General features: G+C 49.3%; 2 protein-coding genes across 3 annotated transcripts; both read left to right on the top strand.

Moving 5' to 3' along the window:
* Window positions 1-2067: 2067 nt before the first annotated feature.
* On the top strand, window positions 2068-3118 carry LOC111930624 (proto-oncogene Mas-like). Its single transcript, XM_086892126.1, has one exon. The coding sequence runs from the start codon at window positions 2157-2159 to the stop codon at window positions 3060-3062; it is 906 nt and encodes a 301-aa protein (XP_086748252.1). The 5' UTR covers window positions 2068-2156; the 3' UTR covers window positions 3063-3118.
* Window positions 3119-15787: 12669 nt separating this feature from the next.
* On the top strand, window positions 15788-19974 carry LOC111930620 (proto-oncogene Mas-like). Of its 2 annotated transcripts, none has more exons than XM_023928722.2 (3): window positions 15788-17747; window positions 17980-18142; window positions 19144-19974. In XM_023928722.2, exon 1 carries the CDS (start codon window positions 15935-15937, stop codon window positions 17015-17017), a length of 1083 nt encoding a protein of 360 aa, XP_023784490.2. In that variant the 5' UTR covers window positions 15788-15934; the 3' UTR covers window positions 17018-17747; window positions 17980-18142; window positions 19144-19974. The 2 variants fall into 2 exon arrangements, 1 of the variants encoding a protein (XP_023784490.2); XR_015287730.1 differs by having other exon boundaries at window positions 15794-15940.
* The last annotated feature ends 128 nt before the right edge of the window (window positions 19975-20102 follow it).

Below are 20102 nucleotides of genomic sequence, written 5' to 3'. Positions count from 1 at the left end.
TAGGCCCAGGGCAGGTTTTGGCACTGATCCCAGACCTCTTCCCAGAAAGGGAGTTGTTTCTGAGAAGCACCCAGATGCTTCACCAGCACTGCCAGCACTGCCAATAAAACATGGTTTAGCTGGAAAAACCTGGGTTAACCATTAAACTAAGATAGACAATATATTCTGGTAATATTAACAGAACAAAACACCTATACCAAGGTGTAATAAATTGGGAGCTCTTTTGGGAGTATCTATAAAAAATCTTGGATATTATTGTGTATAAAAATGCCTGAAAATTGTTGTTCCTTTGAACATGTCTATGGCTAATAAATTTCCAATATGTTCACAATTTTGACTCAAAATTGTTATTAGCCTAACAGACTTTTGCTGCTAGACTTAAACTTCTTTGTTTCAGAGGGGACACAGCCATGGCTTCTGCTCCCTGGAGCAACCACGATCCCGAGTGCCCAGAGCTGGGCTGGCACCGGCACAGCTGGCACAGACAGGATGGCCCAGGGGCTCAGCATTCCCCCATGACTGCTCTGAGAGTGTCACAGCAGAGATGACACAGGGAGGCATGCTGCCTTAGGATTTTAGCCTTTATGTTTTTCAACTCCTGTATTGCATTCATGCATAACTCTCAACTCCATATAAAGTGTTAGTTAACTGTCTTCACATCTTGGACAGAAAAAACAATCCCTCTAGGCCGGAAATTCAAGGACACCCTACTGCCTCAGGCCCTGAAAAGTATAAACAAGAGTGAACTGGGGGGTAGCAAACTGGGGGTAAATGACTTCACTACCTGAAGCTGTAATTGGAGGATTGACCCTGATATGTAAACAGACCAAATTTATATATCTGAAAAACTCGTGCCCATTGTCCAATTTGAGTGGAGCCCCTCTCAGAGGCTTTGACTGCCCAAAGTGCACATTTTGAAGGCCTTTAATAAATACCTGCTTTTATTCTCTTTACCTTGTCTAGCCTCTCTTCTAGGTAGGCACTCCAAGGCATCTGGCAGACAGGGCTGGAGGGGTTTGGAGGGGGTCTGGGTGCCACCAATCCCAAATCTCCCCACTGGACAGCAGCAGAGCCCACCAGGCCCTTGAGCCAGGGAGTGGCCTCTGACTGGGAAACCAGTGGGACGGGAGGGGAGTGGAATGGGACGGGATGGGAATGGCGTGGGGAATGTGGTGGAGATGGGGATGAGGATACCAAAATCAGACAGAATAAAGTTATTAACACCAAGTAATGGCATTAGCAAGTGAAGCTTTAGGCAGCAGGACACACAAAAGGATCCATCTTTATTTCTGTGTGTGCTGAGACTTTACAACAGGACTTTATCCATTTTAACCACACATAATCATTCAAAAGTTTTTCTGACCTAGTACATAAACACCATTTTCCTAGAACAAATTTCCATGCATTCACTTCCTACTGGGAGTCCTTTCATGGTCCTGGAGGTTCATTGAGAGAGGTTTCTGGTGGTTGCATTCACTGAGTGCTGTGATATTAAAGGTGACCTTGCCTTGAATTTTGCCTTTGGCCATGCGCTGTTGCTCCTTGTCACAGAACTTGCCCCAAAAATACTGTGGCCCTCCTTATCCCTTTCTCCATTGGCTCCAGTCATATTTATTACCCTGGCTCCACATTTTTATGTCCTTTTATCTTTTTGGCCACTTGGCCTTTGAGCAACATCAGGGGGGTTGAAAATGTGTATTCTCTGGTTTTATATTAATCCACCACTGACCAGACCAACCTTCCACCTCCCTCTCACACTCCACAATTTCTACCACCCTCCTCCCCTGCACATCTCATTTCTCTCCACTAAATCCTTCCCGCTGCACGGAGCTGCTGAGGAGCTGCATGGTCCATCCCTGGATCCTCCAAGCACTGACTCCCATCCGCTCTGACCACAGCCAGGGGGTCACAACGCACCGCCTGCCCAGGACCCACCCTTGAAGGTGAGCACCGTGTTTCCTCATTTTTCCACACTGACTGATGGTCCTGTCCCATGTGAGATTAGTGGCAGTGTCGTGATCATACAGATTCTGATACTACTCATCTGCCTCTGTGGGCTGGCTGGGAATGGGGCTGTCCTCTGGCTCCTCCACATTAATGCCATCCCCTGCTTCATCTTCAAACAAGCCATCACTGACTTCCTCTTCCTCGTCTTCATGGTCCCTTCCACCCTGCTCTTCCTGCACGAGGAAGTGTCCTGCTCCACTATAATGTCTCAGATGTATTTTAGCTTGCTTTTCCAGCTGTCCCAGTTCTCCTACAACATGGGGCTGTACCGGCTGACATTCATCAGCTTTTACAGGTGCAGATCCATCCTCTGCCTGGTTTTCTGTGGTTGCCAACTTCCCCAGCGCCTGTTGTGGGTGGTGATGACTACCCTTTCCTGGGCCTTCCTCTTTCTTGCCATCGTTGTCATTCCCATGGTGACTTCCCTGTGCCAGTCACAGGAACAGGAGCATTGTCAGGTGGCTCTCCTCTCCATGTATGTCCTCAATTTCTTCCTGTTTGCTGCACCCATGCTCATTTCCAGCATAATTGTCTTCGTTCATTTCAAACCTGGCTCCCAGCAGAGGGAACACAAGAGGCTCGACATCGTCATCTTCCTCGCTGCACTTCTCTGTCTGCCCCTCAGTCTCTTGTATTTACTGCAGCAGCTCGAGTACGTGTTTGTGTCCACCCAGGTGATTTTTCTACTCACCTGCATCAACAGCAGCATCAAACCCTTCATCAGCTTCTTGGTGGGGAGCTGGAAGGAAGACTTCTCCTTGGAGAACTACTGGAGAGACTGCTCCATCGACAGCTGCAGGAGTCACATCTCCATGCAGTCCCTAAGGGAGGCCCTCCAGAGGGTGTTTGAGGAGCCAGAAGAAAACACTTCCCCCAGTGATGAAAACAATGCTCCCAGTGATGAAAACACTGCCCCCAGTGATGAAAACACTGCCCCCAGTGATGAAAACACTGACCCCAGTGATGAAAACACTGACCCCAGTGATGAAAACACTGCCTCCAGCAATGAAAACACTGCCTTCAGTTATTATGCCATCATGGAGACAGCGGTCTGAGCCTGTTGATCCCCTCCGCTGCTCTGCTGAAGGACCCTGGGACAGTGGCTGAGGGATTCTGCCGTGGCGGTGTCGACGGCAGGGGCGCCGCGAATACCCTGAAGAAGCCGTCCTGAAAAGGACTGCCCAGGGGCACAGGCACGTCCTCTGCCCGGCGAGTGATTTCAGCTCAGCGGCAGCATGCAGGCAACACAGAAAGAGAGACTAGAGAGCTGTATGGCATTCCACTGAGAAATAGCCTTTATTATAGCAGGGCCTTCAGTGAAGGGAGCCAGTGACAGCAGCTCCTCGAACTGGGGAAAAACCGGGGTATTTATAGAGGAGGAGAGGGGCGGGGGAAACTTGGATACATGTATTGGGGTGGATTGATAGGGAAGGAAACCAATGGGGTGTAACAAATTAACATGTTCAACTCTAGGGCCTCTGGGACTGACACTTTTTCTCTGCATGACATAAAAGTGTCTCGCCTAGGGAGAAGCTCTCCAGGGGAGAGCGAGGACCTCTAAACTGGCCGGTTCCTGGCCTCCACAACTCCCCCTTCTTTATTTAATAAAAAGGCATCTCCCAGAGACCTAGTTATCAACCTTTTGAAACAGGAGAACATACATAGAACAATAATGATAATTTAAAAAATCCAAAATATGTTTTTATGGAGGGAGGCAACACATCCTTTGAGTCTCCAGCTTCTAAAAAAGGTCCTCGAACCATTGGGGCTCTTTTTCAGCCTTGAGTTCCTGAACCGCATGTTGGAGTCTCTGAATGCAAGTGTGGATGCCTTCACTGTGACTTGATAGGTTGAAGCAGCACAATCTATCAAATCCAGGGGCTGTGCTACTAGCCAGGCATCCACAGCTGATGTTTTTGGGAGCATCCAGATGGTCAGGAACTTGAGGATGGTTTTGCTCTCCATTTTCTATAACAGAACATAAAAAGATTAACTCTGACTTTGGGGGGGGGGGGGGGGGGCCTATTTTCTTTTCCCCTTTCTCTCCTGCCTCCCCCCTTTTTTTTTTTTCTGAAAAAAGAAAAAAGAAAATATAAGCAGGGAATGGGTATGGGGGATGAGGTAGTTGATTGCTGGTGGGGCCATTTTGCATAGAGGGGGACGCATGGCTAAGGCACCAGCAGTAGCAGCATTAAGCTGCATCTTTGTGCAAATTAGCAAGTGAGTAGTTTGAGGGTAGGTATTTAAGGTGAGAAAGGGAAGAGGGGGAGGGAAAAGGGAAGGGAAAGGAGTTAGAGGAACTTGTGCATTTCACAGTGTCGAGCTGTACGTTGGCTTGTCATTTGGCAGTTTTGGTGGCACGACAATTTGCTTTATACGAAGTGGGTTGTCTGGCAGTAAACTGTGTCGGTCGCCATCTGGTCAATGGTCTGGTGGCGGGTCGGCTCGGTGGGCTCCGGCGACGTCTCCATCTCCAGGCTGCGGTGGCTTGTTGTTTTTGAGAACCTCTGTGGGTCTCAGGAGATTTTGATTGATATGGTTTTGGTGCAGGGTTTGCAGGGCATAAGTATGGTTTTATATTTTCCCTGGGAGCCACCTAGGACCAGATGGTGTTGACACACAAGCATACCCTCTCCCCCAGGTAATCAATGGGAAAGGTCCCAGTGTTTGCTGTGATTCAGGGTCTTTGATCAGCACCGACGGCTTCTCCTTGAGTTTGGCATGGGTCAAATTGGAGAAGTGCCATATTACAGGGGGGGTCAGGCTCTGTAGATGAACAATTTAGAAAATTCATAACATACAGAGCCTTACAGAGCCTCTCAATGGGAAGAATGATCTCTGTTCCTCCCCGCTGCTGATCAAGGACTCTCTTAAGGTTCTGGTGTGTCCTTTCCACAATTGATTGCCCTGTGGGAGAGTGAGGTATGCCTGTGGTGTGCCTCACCCCCCACTGGCTGAAGAAATCCCTCAACTTGTGAGAGGTGTAAGCGGGTCCATTACCTGTTTTTATTTGTTGGGGGACTCCCAGGGTAGCAAACGCAAGGAGAAAATGCCAGTTGGTATGCTTGGCATTTTCTCCTGCATGGGCTGAGGCAAACACTGCACCAGAAAAAGTGTCCACCAAAACATGAACATACTTAACTCTCCCGAAGGACGGGACGTGGGTAACATCAGTCTGCCAAATTTGGCAGCTGTTGAGTCCTCGGGGGTTAACCTCAGAATTTATCGTTGGAACTTGAAAAGATTGACAATTGGGACAGGTGGCAACTATTGCCCTGGCCTGATCCCTGGGTAACTTGAACGTCCTCATCAGGGCGGGGACGTTCTGATGGTAAAATTGGTGGGACAATTTTGCTTGTGCAAAAATGTCCGGGACTATGACCGCTCCAACAGGCATGGCTAAGGTGTCTGCTCTCTTGTTACCTTCCGCGATGGCACCTGGGAGGTCAGTGTGTGACCTCACATGCATGATATAGTATGGTTGCTTTCTGTGGGAGATGAGATCTATTAATTCAGAAAGCAATTTGTATAAATTTGGGTTAGAGACTTCTTTCAGAAATGCGTGTTCTTCTCTCCTAGCTATTCCAGCCACATAAGCCGAATCGGTCACCAGATTGAAAGGTTCTTGGAATTTTTCAAAAGCTCTGACGACAGCTGCTAATTCAGCAATCTCAGGTGATCCCTCAACCACTTAGACATCAGACTCCTACTTCTGTGTCCTGGGGTCCTTCCAAGTCATGACTGATTTGTGAGATTTCCCCGAGCCGTCAGTAAAAACTGTCAGAGCCTTGAGCGGTGTTTTGCTCTGTAACAATTTGGGGACCAAATTAAATGTGGTTTGAAATAATTTGTGGCCAGGTGGATGTATAGAAATTTGGCCTGAATAGCTATCGAGAGCGAACTGAAGGCTCTCATTGGATTGGAGTAACGGCTCCAAATCTCCAGTTGTCAATGGAAGGAAAATGCATGTGAACTCACAGCCTGCAAGAGTGTGGAGACGAACTCTTGCTTTTTTAATGAGTTCAGCCATGATTTCCTGTGGAGTCGTAATAGTTTTGGTGGGCTGATTGTGTGTGAAGATCCACTTGATGATAAGGAGCGGATCCTTCAATGTCATGTCCCATTGGAAAATGAGTGCGTGTAAGCGCGGGGCCTTACCCAGGACAACCAGTTGGAAGGGCAGGCTGGGTTCATACTGGTGGGCTTGCCGCGAAGACAGGGCCTCTTGGACCTTGGTGATGGATTCTTGGGCCTCCGGCGTGAGGGCACGCGGTGAGTCAAGGTTCTCGCTGCCGTGGAACAGGTTGAAGCGGGGCGCAAGGACTTCCGTCGTGATCCCAAGCAGGGGACGTACCCAGTTGATGGACCCGCAGAGCTGATATAAGTCCCGCAGGATCTTGGGGTCGTCTCTGATGGTCAGCTGCTGGGGTACAACGGTCCAGTCACGAATCCGGAGTCCAAGGTAGGTCCAAGGGCAGGTGTGCTGGATCTTGTCTTCGCAAATCTCAAACCCAGCGTCCTCAATTGTCTTTATAGTCTTTTGCAAAGTCCGGTGGAGGTAGTCATCATCAGCGGCACAAACCAAGATGTCATCCATGTAATGTAATATAACTGCGTCTGGGAACAGGACCCTCACTGGGGTAAGGATGTGGGCTATGTACCATTGGTAGATAGTGGGAGAATTTTTCATCCCTTGCGGGAGAACAAGCCAATGGTATCTTTTTAGAGGCGCCTGTCTGTTTGGGGAGGGAACCAAATATGCAAACCTGGGGCCGTCTCAAGGATGGAGAGGGATGTTAAAAAAGCAATCTTTGATGTCTATGATTGCAAGCTTCCAGTCTCGAGGAAGCATGGAAGGTGAGGGCATGCCAGGCTGGAGGGGGCCCATATCCTCAATGACCTCATTGATTTTTCGGAGGTCATGGAGGAGTCTCCACCTGTCTTTGCCTGGTTTGCATAAAACAAAGACAGGGGAGTTCCAAGGGCTGTTGGTCTCTGTAATGTGGCCCTTGGCAAGCTGCTCCTCCACGAGGGCTTCTAGTGCGCGCAGTTTGGTTTCAGAAAGGGGTCACTGATCAACCCACACTGGATGGTGCTGTTTCCAGGTGAGTTGGGGGATGGTGGGCTTAGCACGTTCTTCAGTGACCCCCACTAAAAATCCCTACTGGGAATACGCAAAGAAGCCCCCCACTGGGATAGGAGATCCCTCCCCCAGAGGGTGATTGGTGCCCTCACAACAAATGGCCGGACGGTCGCCATTTTTCCCTCGGGACCTTCTACTACTACATTGTGCCTGCTTCTCATAGACACCGCCACTCCCCCAATTCCCGAAACCATCCCCGCTACAGGCTGCAATTCCCAGTTGGCTGGCCACTCGGAACGGGCAATGATGGTAACATCCGCTCCTGTGTCCAGCATTCCTGGGCGATGGATCTTTTCTCCTTTACAGAACAGGCTGCACTCTATGATAGGCTTGTTGGAGCCCACAACCTGAGTCTACATGGTGGTGGGATTGAGGGGAACCTGTTCCAGACAGTCATTTGGTAACAAAAAGGCTTGTGCCACTGGAGTCTGCTGTTTTAAAAAATAAGGAGGGTCTATGCAAGTTAAAGAGATGAAAATTTCATCTCCTGGGTGTAAAGTCTGGACTTCAGGTGTTATATGGACTTGTCCCGGAGAGTTAATTGGATCCCCAAGTATTAAGATGTTGGAGGGACCGCCTGGTGGTCCACGTTTCCCTGTGGGGATCTTATAAAAACAGTCACCCTTAAGCTGCAAGGAGAGTCTGATTACCAGTTGACGCCAGGTTCCCATCTGAAGCGCTCCACCTGCTGGGTCTGAGGTCATGGTTCCCATGGAGGTAGGATGGTGGACTTGGCAGGAGGGATGGAGCGGTGCGGTATTTCATTTGATGTCAGAGCACAGGGCCGTTCCGCGCTCTGCTTGAAGTTTCCCGAACGCCAATTTGATCTGGGTAACCGTTGGTGGGTAGGTGGTTGTATAAAATGTCTCTCTGGGCAGTCTTTAAAAAAATGTCCAGGTTCGCCACAATTAAAGCAGCGGCTTGTGCTGGAGTCTCTCATTCTCTCTACTGCATAGGCGCCAGATATCCCTTCTGCCACTCCCTTTGCGACTGCAAGTGCTACCGTATTCTCAGTTGGGGCAGCAAAGTGCTTGGTGCAGGCTTCTACCATTTGGTCAATGGTTGGTTCGGGGTCAAGTGGAAGGGCTCATAAAACTGCCTTACATTCTGAATTTGCATTGACTATTGCCATCTTGGCCAGTAATTCCTTTTGTGCTTGGGAGCCCTCTATTTGTTTTTCAATTGCTAATTTTAGTTTATCCACAAACTTAATAAAGGATTCACTTGCCCCTTGTTTAATGTTTGTGAAGCTCTGCGTAGGCACTTTATCATCAGGAGTGACAAAAAGAGACATCTTGGCAGCATTAGCGATGTCATGTAACACTGCTTCGGGCAGATCTCGGGCCTGGTCTCTTGGTTTCTGGAAGTCACCTTCTCCTGCCAGTTGTTCTAGAGTTAAATTTGGTTTGTTGGCACCTTTGGCATATGCATCTGCCAACTGTTTCAGATGTTTTTTCCACTGCCTTTCCCATAGCATGTATTCTGCTGGGGAGAGAAGGCAGTTCATGATATTTTTAATATCATGAGGCACCATGACATGGGCGGTGAAGGTGGCTTCCAGTAGGTGTTTGAAAAAGTGAGAGCCCCAGCCATGCTCTTCAGCGGCTTTGCACAGCTCCTGTAACTCTCTGTAGTGTAGGGTCTCCCATACATTAATGAGTGCCCCTGCTCTGTCCTTCTTATGTACCACAGGGAAAGCTAAGATCTTTTTTGACAGGGCTGAGTCCCCTGCCTGTGTGGCTTCCCTCTGTACCTCGGCCCAGTGGTCTTCATATTCAGAATCTGAATATGAGGACTCACTGTCCTCATCTCTTGGAGGAGATGGGGGGCGCTTGATGACAGCACATGGCCATTTCTGGCAACCGGTACTGGCTCGTTTGTGAGTGGCTGAGGAAGCCAAGATGGCTTCCTTACGGTTGCTGTCATTACCACTTCCGATCCCAGTGTTGGGGGGACTGGTGGTGGGAATGCCATTGGGGGCGGAGCTCTGGTTGGAAGGGGTGGGACTGGGGTCCACGACATGGAGGGGTTTCCCGATGGAAGGGGAGGGGCCCGACGTGGTTACACCCAGCGACGCGATGGGAGGGGAAGAGGAGCAGGGCGCAACAGGAAGAGAAGGGGTAGAGGCGGGAAAGTGGCCATTTTGAGGTGCAAGGGCGGGAAAACCTGGGTGCGAAGGAGACAAGATGGTGGGGCTGGCCACATTGCCAGCGCCATCTTTACTAATGTTAAGAACCGGGGGGGATGCAACCGGTTATGTGGGCGTAGGGAGGAGGGTAGAGGAAAGGTCCAGAGCAGCATGGCCAGTGCCGTCCTGGTAAGGGTAGAGAGGCGGTGGGAGGGTGTCAGGGAGACAGCAGCAACCCTGTGCCTGGTGGCTACGTCCGCCCGCCAACTGTCCCTCAGGTAGGGAAGAGGGTTTAGGAACACTTGGAGAGGGTAATGGGGATGGGGATTTCAAGTGGGGACCCGAAACTTCATCAACCCTTTTTCCCCTCTTTGTCAACAGAAAATATAATGGTTTGAAACGAAGGAAAAAACTTGGCAACTCATAAATCTCCCCCTGCCTGAACAGTATATAACTTTCTCCCCACATTGTCCCAAAATTTTCCCGATTTAACAGAATTAGAATCAACCTTAAAATGTTTGAAAATCCAATGAATAAATCTCTTTAACTCCCCTTTTGAAAACTTAAAATTTCCCGCTTTGAGGGTGCCCACAACTTGGATATAAAAGTCCTTCTCAGGAGGGGTCAGCTTGGGTCTGGAAAGCTGATTCCCGATCCTTCTCACTCCCCACCCAGCAGCAAAATGCAAACGAAAATGAGAAAGGCCCAAAAAACCCTGAATGGGGTGACTCACACTTTTTCTTCAGCCGATGCCGATGAGGCCAACAGAACGCTGGTGGGTGGGTGGTCACCTGGTGGCCGGTCCTCAAGGGCTCTTCTATCTTCTGTCTTTTTAGCCCCAGATGGTCAGCGAGGGTCCCGGTCGCAGCCCTTTGGATTGCCTCTTGCTAGAACACAAGAGGTTCTCCTCGGGGGGTGGCAGCTCCAACAGCGGCACGCTCTGCAGTTAAAACTGCAGGTGGACGCTTCTTCAGGGGCTCTTCGTCTGCCCCACGTTGGGCGCCACTTGCCACAGCAGTGTCGATGGCAGGGGTGCCACAACTACCCTGAAGAAGCCGTCCTGAAAAGGACTGCCCAGGGGCACAGGCACGTCCTCTGCCTGGCGAGTGATTTCAGCTCAGCAGCAGCGTGCAGGCGACGCGGAGAGAGAGACTAGAATGCTGTAAGGCATTCCACTGAGAAATAGCCTTTATTATAGCAGGGCCCTCAGTGAAAAGAGCCAGTGACAGCAGCTCGTCGAACTGGGGAGAAATCGGGGTATTTATAGAGGAGGAGAGGGGCGGGGGAAACTTAGATACATGTATCGGGGTGGATTCATAGGGAGGGAAACTAATGGGGTTTAACAAATTAACATGTTCAACTCTAGGGCCTCTGGGACTGACACTTTTTCTCTGCATGACATAAAAGTGTCTCGCCTAGGGAGAAGTACTCCAGGGGAGAGCCAGGACCTCTGAACTGGCCGGTTCCCTGGCCTCCACAAGATTCCTTGAGTCACTTGATCAATAAATATCCACAGGATCACCCTCCCTGTGCTGGTACATCCCCCACCCCCTTTTCAGGTCACACTGGACTCTCCTACAGGCTTGTGAGGCCTCAGCCTTGAGGAGCAGGCCCTGGGCTCAGCTCCTCTGGCACTGATCAGAAATGCCCTCTGCTCCCAGGAGCTGCTGCTCTCCAACGACCTGCTGAGGTTTTCTGAACAGCCTTGGAAATGATTTTACATCCCTGAATGGCACAACATCCCTGTTCTCACACTTCCACAGGAAGCTGCTGGCCCAAAGTGTGGCCAGGGTGAAACATTGTTGTGGCTGAAGCCCATCTCCTGGGGCCCTGTGAACAGCAGTCCAAAAGGAGACCCTTGGAGCTCTGCTGGGCCCCAGCAGCGCTGGCCAGAACCTCCCTCGCACTGGGGCCTCTCCGAGCTGGGATCTCTCCCATTTGCTGCCCTCAGGGATGCCCAAACATCGACAGATCCTAAACCGATCCCCACACTGCTCCAGGCTCAACCCTTGGCACAGCGAGGAGATGCAAAGGCATCCGGAGTGAGCATTTCACTGCCTCCAAGGGGAATTTCCCACAGGGACCTTGCACTGACTCTTTCTGTCTGGGTGCACACACGTGTGCATCTGCTACAGCAAATGTGGGAGAAATGTGGCTCTCTCAGGTGTTTTAGTACCTGAGACATCTGAGCAAGCCAGGCCTGTAAGGAAGTATATGGCATAAGGTAGGTCAAATACTGCTAAGTGTTATTCCTCTGTTGAACTGCTAAATTTAGGATATAACTGAAGTACTGTTAAGTTTGAGTGCTTTAAAGCTTTTAGGCCATTTTCCATTTCATCCTTACCCTCACAGTCCTTTTGTCACACACACCTGAACACACACACAAACACTCAGGAATAGTACTTTGGTGTGCTGTTGCTTAATATGAAACCTGATTTTTACTTATATCCTTGCTGGTGGTTTTATGCCTTCAGAAATTCTTCCTCTGCCCTGGCTTTGGCCTCTCCCTCAGCAGGCCTGAATGGTGCAGCTGCAAGGGGAGGAGAGTCCATGGTGCTCAGCACAGCCGCCCCCTTCCAGGAGCAGGGTGACATCTGCATTTGTCACCATGGTCTCTGGGGCATTATCCCTCTCCCTGAGGCTTTGCTGAGGTCACTGAGACAGGGGTGTTCATCCTGGAGAAGGGATGGCTTCAGGGAGACCTCAGAGCCCCTTCCAGAGCCTAAAGAGGCTCCAAGAACTAGAGAGGAAGTTTGGACAAGGGCCTGAAGTGACAGGACAAGGGGGAATGGCTTCCCACTGCCAGAGAACAGGTTTGAGTGGAAGATTGGGAAGAAATTCTTCCCCGTGAGGGTGGAGAGGTCCTGGCACAGGTTCCCAGAGATGCTCTGGCTGCCCCATCCCTGGAAATGTTCCCAGCCAGGTTGGATGAGGTTTGAAACAACCTGGTCTAGTGGAAGGTGTCCCTGCTTGCAAAGGGGTAAGATCAGGTAAAAACAACCACAAGTATTCCCAAAACTGAGGAGGAGGAGGAGCTCTGGTAAAGGGCTGGAAGGGCAAATACAGCACCCCAAAATCTGCTCTCCAATTCCTTTTATTACATCATCAAGGTTATTGGCAGTAAGTAATGTGGGCTCTAATGCTTGATAACCTGGTTGAAAGCATGTCATGGTCTGACACTGGCCAAACTCCAGGCACATGTGAAAACTGTTCACTCACGTTCTCTTGCCCTCAGCTGGGCAGAGGAAAGGGAAACAAAAATTAACAAAGAGGTCATGAGTTGAGATGAGGACTGGGAGAAAAAACAATCTAAGAGTCAAAAATAAAAGGTTCAAATTTAATGGTATTAAGTAAATTTATTATTAACAGAGTCAGAGGACAATAATGAGAAATAAATAAAACAATAAAAGACCTTTTTTCCCCCCCAGCTCCATCCCCCCAACAATGGAAGGAGACAGGGCACAGGGGTTTTGGTCAGTTTGTCACTTGAGATATTCTTCTGTTCACTCAGGGAGAGGAGATTTTTCTGCTATGTCAATGGGTCTCTCCCATGGAAACACTTCTCCATGAACTTCTCCAGTGTGGCTCTAATCTCACAAGCAGCAGTCCTGCCAAAATTGTTGCAACGTGAGTGCCTCCCATGTGCAAACACTGTGCAAAAAACTGTTAAGCTGTGGGTCACACTACCATGGGGTGCAGTCCTCCAAAGGACCAGGCTGCTCTGCTTTGGAAGCTGTGAGTGGATTTCTGCATCCCCCACAGACTTCATGGACTGCCAGGGGAGAGTTTGTTTCATCATAGTCCTCACTACGGCTTGCAGAGGGATCTCAGCTGTGACATTTGGAGCACTTCTTCCCCCTCTTTTTTTCCATTGACCTTGGTGCTGCCATGTTGTGTTCCCTCACGTTCTCACTTCCCTCTCTTCTCTCACTATAAGAAAACTGCTGCCTGAAGGTACCATGATGGCCCCGGCCACGGCGCATCACCACTCACCGCACCGGGATGGCCCCAGCAGCAGCACCTCGCCACCCCTGGTAAAAACTGTGTGGGCGCTGCTTTGACTTTCTTCTTCAATGTGTCATCACAAAAGAGTTACCAGCCTCTCTGATTGGGCCAGCAGCATGTCCATCTTCAGAGCCATCAGTGATTGGCTTCCAGCAGCTTCTCACAGGAGCCGCTGTCTGTGGCACTCCTTGGCTACCAAAAAACCCAGCTGTGCCAAATCAACACAAAGCAGCTGTTTGCTGTCCTTCCCTTGGGCTGTGTGAGCCTGCAGTAGAATGACAGAAATGGGAATTTTTGGCTTAGTTGTGCTTCCTCAGGCCCAGGGCAGGTTTTGGCAATGATCCCAGAACTCTTCCCAGAAAGGGAGTTGTTTCTGATAAGCACCCAGATGCTTCACCAGCACTGCCAGCACCGCCAATAAAACATGGTTTAGCTGGAAGAAACCTGGGTTAACCATTAAACTAAGATAGACAATATATTCTGTCGCCCTGAAAACTCAGTTTCTGAGCTTGCTAACATAGTTTTCTAAAGACTTTCCCAAGACAGTAACTGTAAACATAGATATGTGTACATTCTTTCTGTTACACGTCTTGTAATGGGCATCTCTCATGGCCAGTGCAGTGAGAAAGCGTTATCCTGACCCTCCAATCCCTGGCCATGGTCAGAAGCCTATAAATCCTGGGAGGAAAAATAAACTCTGCTCTTTCTTGCACCACACCTCAATCTGTGTCCGTGTGATCTATTGATCTTTAGCAGCAACAATATTCTGTTAATATTAAAAGAACCAAAACACCTATACCATGATATAATGAATTGGAAACACTTTTGGGAGTATCTATAAAAAAGTACCAAAACACCTATACCAAGGTGTAATAAATTGGGAGCCCTTTCGGGAGTATCTATAAAAATCTTGGATATTATTGTGTATAAAAATGCCTGAAAATTGTTGTTCCTTTGAACATGTCTATGGCTAATAAATTTCCAGTATGTTCACAATTTTGACTCAAAATTCTTATTAGCCTAACACGCTTTTGCTGTTGGATTTAAACTTCTTTGTTTCAGAGGGGATACAGGCATGGCTTCTGCTCCCTGGTGGAGCCACAATCCCGAGTGCCCAGAGCTGGGCTGGCACCGGCACAGCTGGCACGGACAGGATGGCCCAGGGGCTCAGCATTCCCCCATGACTGCTCTGAGAGTGTCACAGCAGAGATGACACAGGGAGGCATGCTGCCTTAGGATTTTAGCCTTTATGTTTTTCAACTCCTGTACCGCATTAATGCATAACTCTCAGCTCCATATAAAGTGTTAGTTAACTGTCTTCACATTTGGGAAAGAAAAAACAATCCCTCCAGGATGGAAATTCAAGGACTCCCTACTGCCTCAGGCCCTGAAATGTATAAACAAGAGTGAACTGTGGGGGAGCAAACTGGGGGTAAATGACTTCACTACCTGAAGCTGTAATTGGAGGATTGACCCTGATATGTAAACAGAACAAACTTGTATGTCTGAAAAACTCGTGACCATTGTCCATTTTGAGTGGAGCCCCTCTCAGAGGCTTTGACTTTCCAGGGTACACCTTTTGAAGGCCTTTAATAAATACCTGCTTTTATTCTCTTTACCTTGTCTAGCCTCTCTTCTAGGTAGCCACTCCAAGGCATCAGGCAGACAGGGCTGGAGGAGGTTGGAGGGGGTCTGGGTGCCACCAATCCCAAATCTCCCCACTGGACAGCAACAGAGCCCACCAGGCCCTTGCAGACAGGGAGTGGCCTCTGCCTGGGAAACCAGTGGGACGGGAGGGGAGGGGAATGGGACGGGATGGGACGGGTTGGGACGGGACGGGACGGGAAGGGACGGGACGGGACGGGATGGGATGGGATGGAGAGTGCGGTGAAGATGGGGATGAGGAGTGATACCAAAATCAGACAGAATAAAGTTATTAACACCATGTTATGGCATTAGCAAGTGAAGCTTTAGGCAGCAGGACACGCAGAAGGATCCATCCATATTTTTGTGTGTGCTGAGACTTTACAACAGCATTTTTATCCATTATAAACACACATAATCATTCAAAAGTTTTTCTGACCGAGTACATAAATACCATTTTCCTAGAACAAATTTCCATGCATTCACTTCCTACTGGGAGTTCTTTCATGGTCCTGGAGGTTCATTGAGAGTGATCTCTGGTGGTTGCATTCACTGAGTGCTGTGATATTAAAGGTGACCTTGCCTTGAACTTTGCCTTTGGCCATGCGCTGTTGCGTCTTGTCACAGAACTTGCCCCACAAACACCGGTGGCCCGCCTTATCCCTTTCTCCATTGGCTCCAGTCACGTTTATTACCCTGGCTCCACATTTTTATGTCCTTTTATCTTTTTGGCCATCTGCCTTTGAGGAACATCAAGGGGGTTGAAAATGTGTATTCTCTGGTTTTATATTAATCTGCTACTGACCAGCCCAACCCTCCCTCTTACACTCCACAATTTCCACCTCCCTCCTCCCCTGCACATCTCATTTCTCTCCACTGAATCCTTCCCGCTGCATGGAGCTGCTAAGGAGCTGCATGGTCCATCCCTGGATCCTCCAAGCACTGACTCCCATCCGCTCTGACCACAGCCAGGGGGTCACAACGCACCACCTGCCCAGCGCCCACCCATGAAGGTGAGCACCGTGTTTCCTCATTTTTCCACACTGACCAATGGACCTGTCCCATGTGAGATCAGTGTCAGTGCAGTGATCATACATATTGTGACACTGCTCATCTGCCTCTGTGGGCTGGCTGGGAATGGGGCTGTCCTCTGGCTCCTCCACATTAATGCCATCACCCGCTCCATCTTCAACCAGGCCATCACTGACTTAATCTTCCTCGTCTTCATGGTCCCTTCCACCCTGCTCTTCCTGCACGAGGAAGTGTCCTGCTCCACTATAATGTCTCAGATGTATTTGAGATTGCTTTTCCAGCTGTCCCAGTTCTCCTACAACATGGGGCTGTACCGGCTGACATTCATCAGCTTTTACAGGTGCAGATCCATCCTCTGCCTGGTTTTCTGTGGTTGCCAACTTCCCCTGCGCCTGTTGTGGGTGGTAAAGACTGCACTGTTCTGGGCCTTCTTCTTTGTTCCCATTGTTGTCATTCCCACGGTGACGTCCGTGTGCCAGTCGCAGGAACAGGAGCATAGCCAGGTGGCTCTCCTCTCCATGTATGTCCTCAACTTCTTCCTGTTTGCTGCACCCATGCTCATTTCCAGCATAATTGTCTTCGTTCATTTCAAACGTGGCTCCCAGCAGCGGGAACAGAAGAGGCTCGACATTCTCATCTTCCTCACTGCACTCTTCAGTCTGCCCCTCAGTCTCTTGTATTTACTGCAGCAGCTCGAGTACGTGTTTGTGTCCACCGAGGTGATTTTCCTACTCACCTGCATCAACAGCAGCATCAAACCCTTCATCTACTTCTTGGTGGGGAGCTGGAAGGAAGACTTCTCCTTGGGGAGCTGCTGGAGAGACTGCTCCATCGACAACTGCAGGAGTCACATCTCCATGCAGTCCCTAAGGGAGGCCCTCCAGAGGGTGTTTGAGGAGCCAGAAGAAAACACTGCCCCCAGTGATGAAAACAATGCTCCCAGTGATGAAAATAGTGCCTTCATTGGAGATGTTGGACACAGCGGTCTGAGCCTGTTGATCCCCTCCACTGCTCTGCTGAAGGACCCTGGGACAGTGGCTGAGGGATTCCTTGAGTGACCTGATCAATAAATACCCACAGGATCACCCTCCCTGTGCTGGTGCATCCCCCACCCCCTTTTCAGGCCACACTGGACTCTCCTACAGGCTTGTGAGGCCTCAGCCTTGAGGAGCAGGCCCTGGGCTCAGCTCCTCTGGCACTGATCAGAAATGCCCTCTGCTCCCAGGAACTGCTGCTCTCCAACGACCTGCTGAGGTTTGGTGAACAGCCTTGGAAATGATTTTACATCCCTGAATGGCACAACATCCCTGTTCTCACACTTCCACAGAAAGCTGCTGGCCCAAAGTGTGGCCAGGGTGAAACATTGTTGTGGCTGAAGCCCATCTCTTGGGGCCCTGTGAACAGCAGTCCAAAAGGAGACCCTTGGAGCTCTGCTGGGCCCCAGCAGCGCTGGCCAGAACCTCCCACGCACTGGGCCCTCTCCGAGCTGGGACCTCTCCCATTTGCTGCCCTCAGGGATGCCCAAACAACGACAGATCCTAAACCGATCCCCACACTGCTCCAGGCTCAACCCTTGGCACAGCGAGGAGATGCAAAGGCATCCGGAGTGAGCATTTCACTGCCTCCAAGGGGAATTTCCCACAGGGACCTTGCACTGACTCTTTCTGTCTGGGTGCACACACGTGTGCATCTGCTACAGCAAATGTGGGAGAAATGCTGCTCTCTCAGGTGTTTTAGTACCTGAGACATCTGAGCAAGCCAGGCCTGTAAGGAAGTATATGGCATAAGGTAGGTCAAATACTGCTAAGTGTTATTCCTCTGTTGAACTGCTAAATTTAAGCTCTAACTGAAATACTGTTAAGGTTGAGTGCTTTAAAGCTTTTAGGCCATTTTCCTTTTTATCCTTACCCTCACTGTCCTTTTGTCACACACACCTGAACTCACACACAAACACTCAGGGATAATACTTTGGTGTGCTGTTGCTTAATATGAAACCTGATTTTTACTTATATCCTTGCAGGTGGTTTTGTGCCTTCAGAAATTCTTCCCTGTGAGGGTGGAGAGGCCCTGGCACAGGTTCCCAGAGATGCTCTGGCTGCCCCATCCCTGGAAATGTTCCCAGCCAGGTTGGATGAGATTTGAAGCAACCTGGTCTAGTGGAAGGTGTCCCTGCTTGCAAAGGGGTAAGATCAGGCAAAAACACCCACAAGTATTCCCAAGACTGAGGAGGGGGAGTGTCCTGGTTTAGGGCAAATTTGGGAGAAAACCTCCAGTGGGGCTCCCCCCGGGAAGCAAACCCACGTGGCCCTTTTCTCCCACCCTCCAACCGGTTCGGGAAGAGATTTCTCTGAGAGAAGTGGAAAAAACCTGTTTATTTCCCAGGCACAGCACTACTCAGCACAAAATGAACGATATCAAATTACAAAACCTCTCACCATTCCGAAGAGATGACAAACTTCAGAGGGTGTCCTTCCTGTGGGTGTTCACTCTGTTATCAGTCCTTCTGGTGCTGGAAAATGCCGCTGCCCAGGCTGGGCTCTCGGTAGTCTATGGGTGCAAGCTCCCGGTGCTCCCCCGAGTCCCCAGTCCAGAGCAGGTTCGATTCGTTTCAGGAAAAGGGAAAGAAAACAGTCCAGGAAGACCTCTCTGCTCCAGCTAGCTGGAAAGCCAAGGCAATCTGTCTCTTGTTGTCTGTCTGTGCTGTAGTCAAAAGTCCTGATGCAGGGAGAGCAAGTACAGTCTGATAACAGACTCGGTGCTTCTTTTCCATTCACTTTTACTCTTAGATGAAATTTTAAGAATACAAAACCTGTGTCTAGGTTAGGTGGATGAATGGGGATACAATTTAAAATCAGGACAGGGAGGAGCTCTGGTGAAGGGCTAGAAAGGCAACTACAGCACCCCAAAATCTGCTCTCCAATTCCTTTCATTACATCATCAAGGGTATTGGCGGTAACTAATGTGGGCTCTAATGCTTGATAACCTGATTGCCAGCATGTCATGGTTTGATGCTGGCCAAACTCCAGGCACCTGTGAAAACCGTTCACTCACCTTCTATGGCTTGCAGAGTGATCTCAGCTGTGACATTTGGAGCACTTCTTCCCCCTCTTTTTTTCCATTGACCTTGGTGCTGCCATGTTGTGTTCCCTCACGTTCTCACTTCCCTCTCTTCTCTCACTACAAGAAAAACTGCTGCCTGAAGGTACCATGATGGCCCCGGCCACGGCGCATCACCACACACCGCACCGGGATGGCCCCAGCAGCAGCACCTCGCCACCCCTGGTAAAAACTGTGTGGGCGCTGCTTTGACTTTCTTCTTCAATGTGTCATCACAAAAGAGTTACCAGCCTCTCTGATTGGGCCAGCAGCATGTCCATCTTCAGAGCCATCAGTGATTGGCTTCCAGCAGCTTCTCACAGGAGCCACTGTCTGTGGCACTCCTCAGCTACCAAAAAACCCAGCTGTGCCAAATCAACACAAAGCAGCTGTTTGCTGTCCTTCCCTTGGGTTGTGTGAGCCTGCAGTAGAATGACAGAAACAGGAATTTTTGGCTTAGTTGTGCTTCCTTAGGCCCAGGGCAGGTTTTGGCAATGATCCCAGAACTCTTCCCTGAAAGGGAGTTGATTCTGATAAGCACCCAGATGCTTCACCAGCACTGCCAGCACCGCCAATAAAACATGGTTTAGCTGGAAGAAACCTGGGTTAACCATTAAACTAAGATAGACAATATATTCTGGTAATATTAAAAGAACAAAACATTTATACCGTGATGTAATAAATTGGAAGCACTTTTGGGAGTATATATAAAAAAGTACCAAAACACCTATGCCAAGATGTAATAAATTGGGAGCATTTTTGGGAGTATCTATAAAAAATCTTGGATATTATTGTGTATAAAATAATACACAATATTATTATTAATAGTGCTGAATTAATTGTATTATTATTATTGTGCCTGAAAATTGTTGTTCCTTTGAACATGTCTATGGCAAATAAATTTCCAATTTGTTCAAAATTTTGACTCAAAATTGTTATTAGCCTAACACACTTTTGCTGTTGGACTTAAACTTCTTTGTTTCAGAGGGGACACAGCCATGGCTTCTGCTCCCTGGAGCAACCACGATCCCGAGTGCCCAGAGCTGG

Source organism: Cyanistes caeruleus, chromosome 6 (genome assembly GCF_971803275.1).
Source record: "Cyanistes caeruleus chromosome 6, bCyaCae1.hap1.1, whole genome shotgun sequence".
Taxonomy (NCBI): Eukaryota; Metazoa; Chordata; class Aves; order Passeriformes; family Paridae; genus Cyanistes; species Cyanistes caeruleus.
This window is presented reverse-complemented; position numbering and strand designations above follow the sequence as displayed.

What these genes read in the sequence shown, in the direction of transcription:
- LOC111930624 (XM_086892126.1), top strand. Translation starts at nt 2,157, where the DNA reads ATGGTCCCTTCCACCCTGCTCTTCCTGCACGAGGAAGTGTCCTGCTCC.
- LOC111930620 (XM_023928722.2), top strand. Translation starts at nt 15,935, where the DNA reads ATGAAGGTGAGCACCGTGTTTCCTCATTTTTCCACACTGACCAATGGA.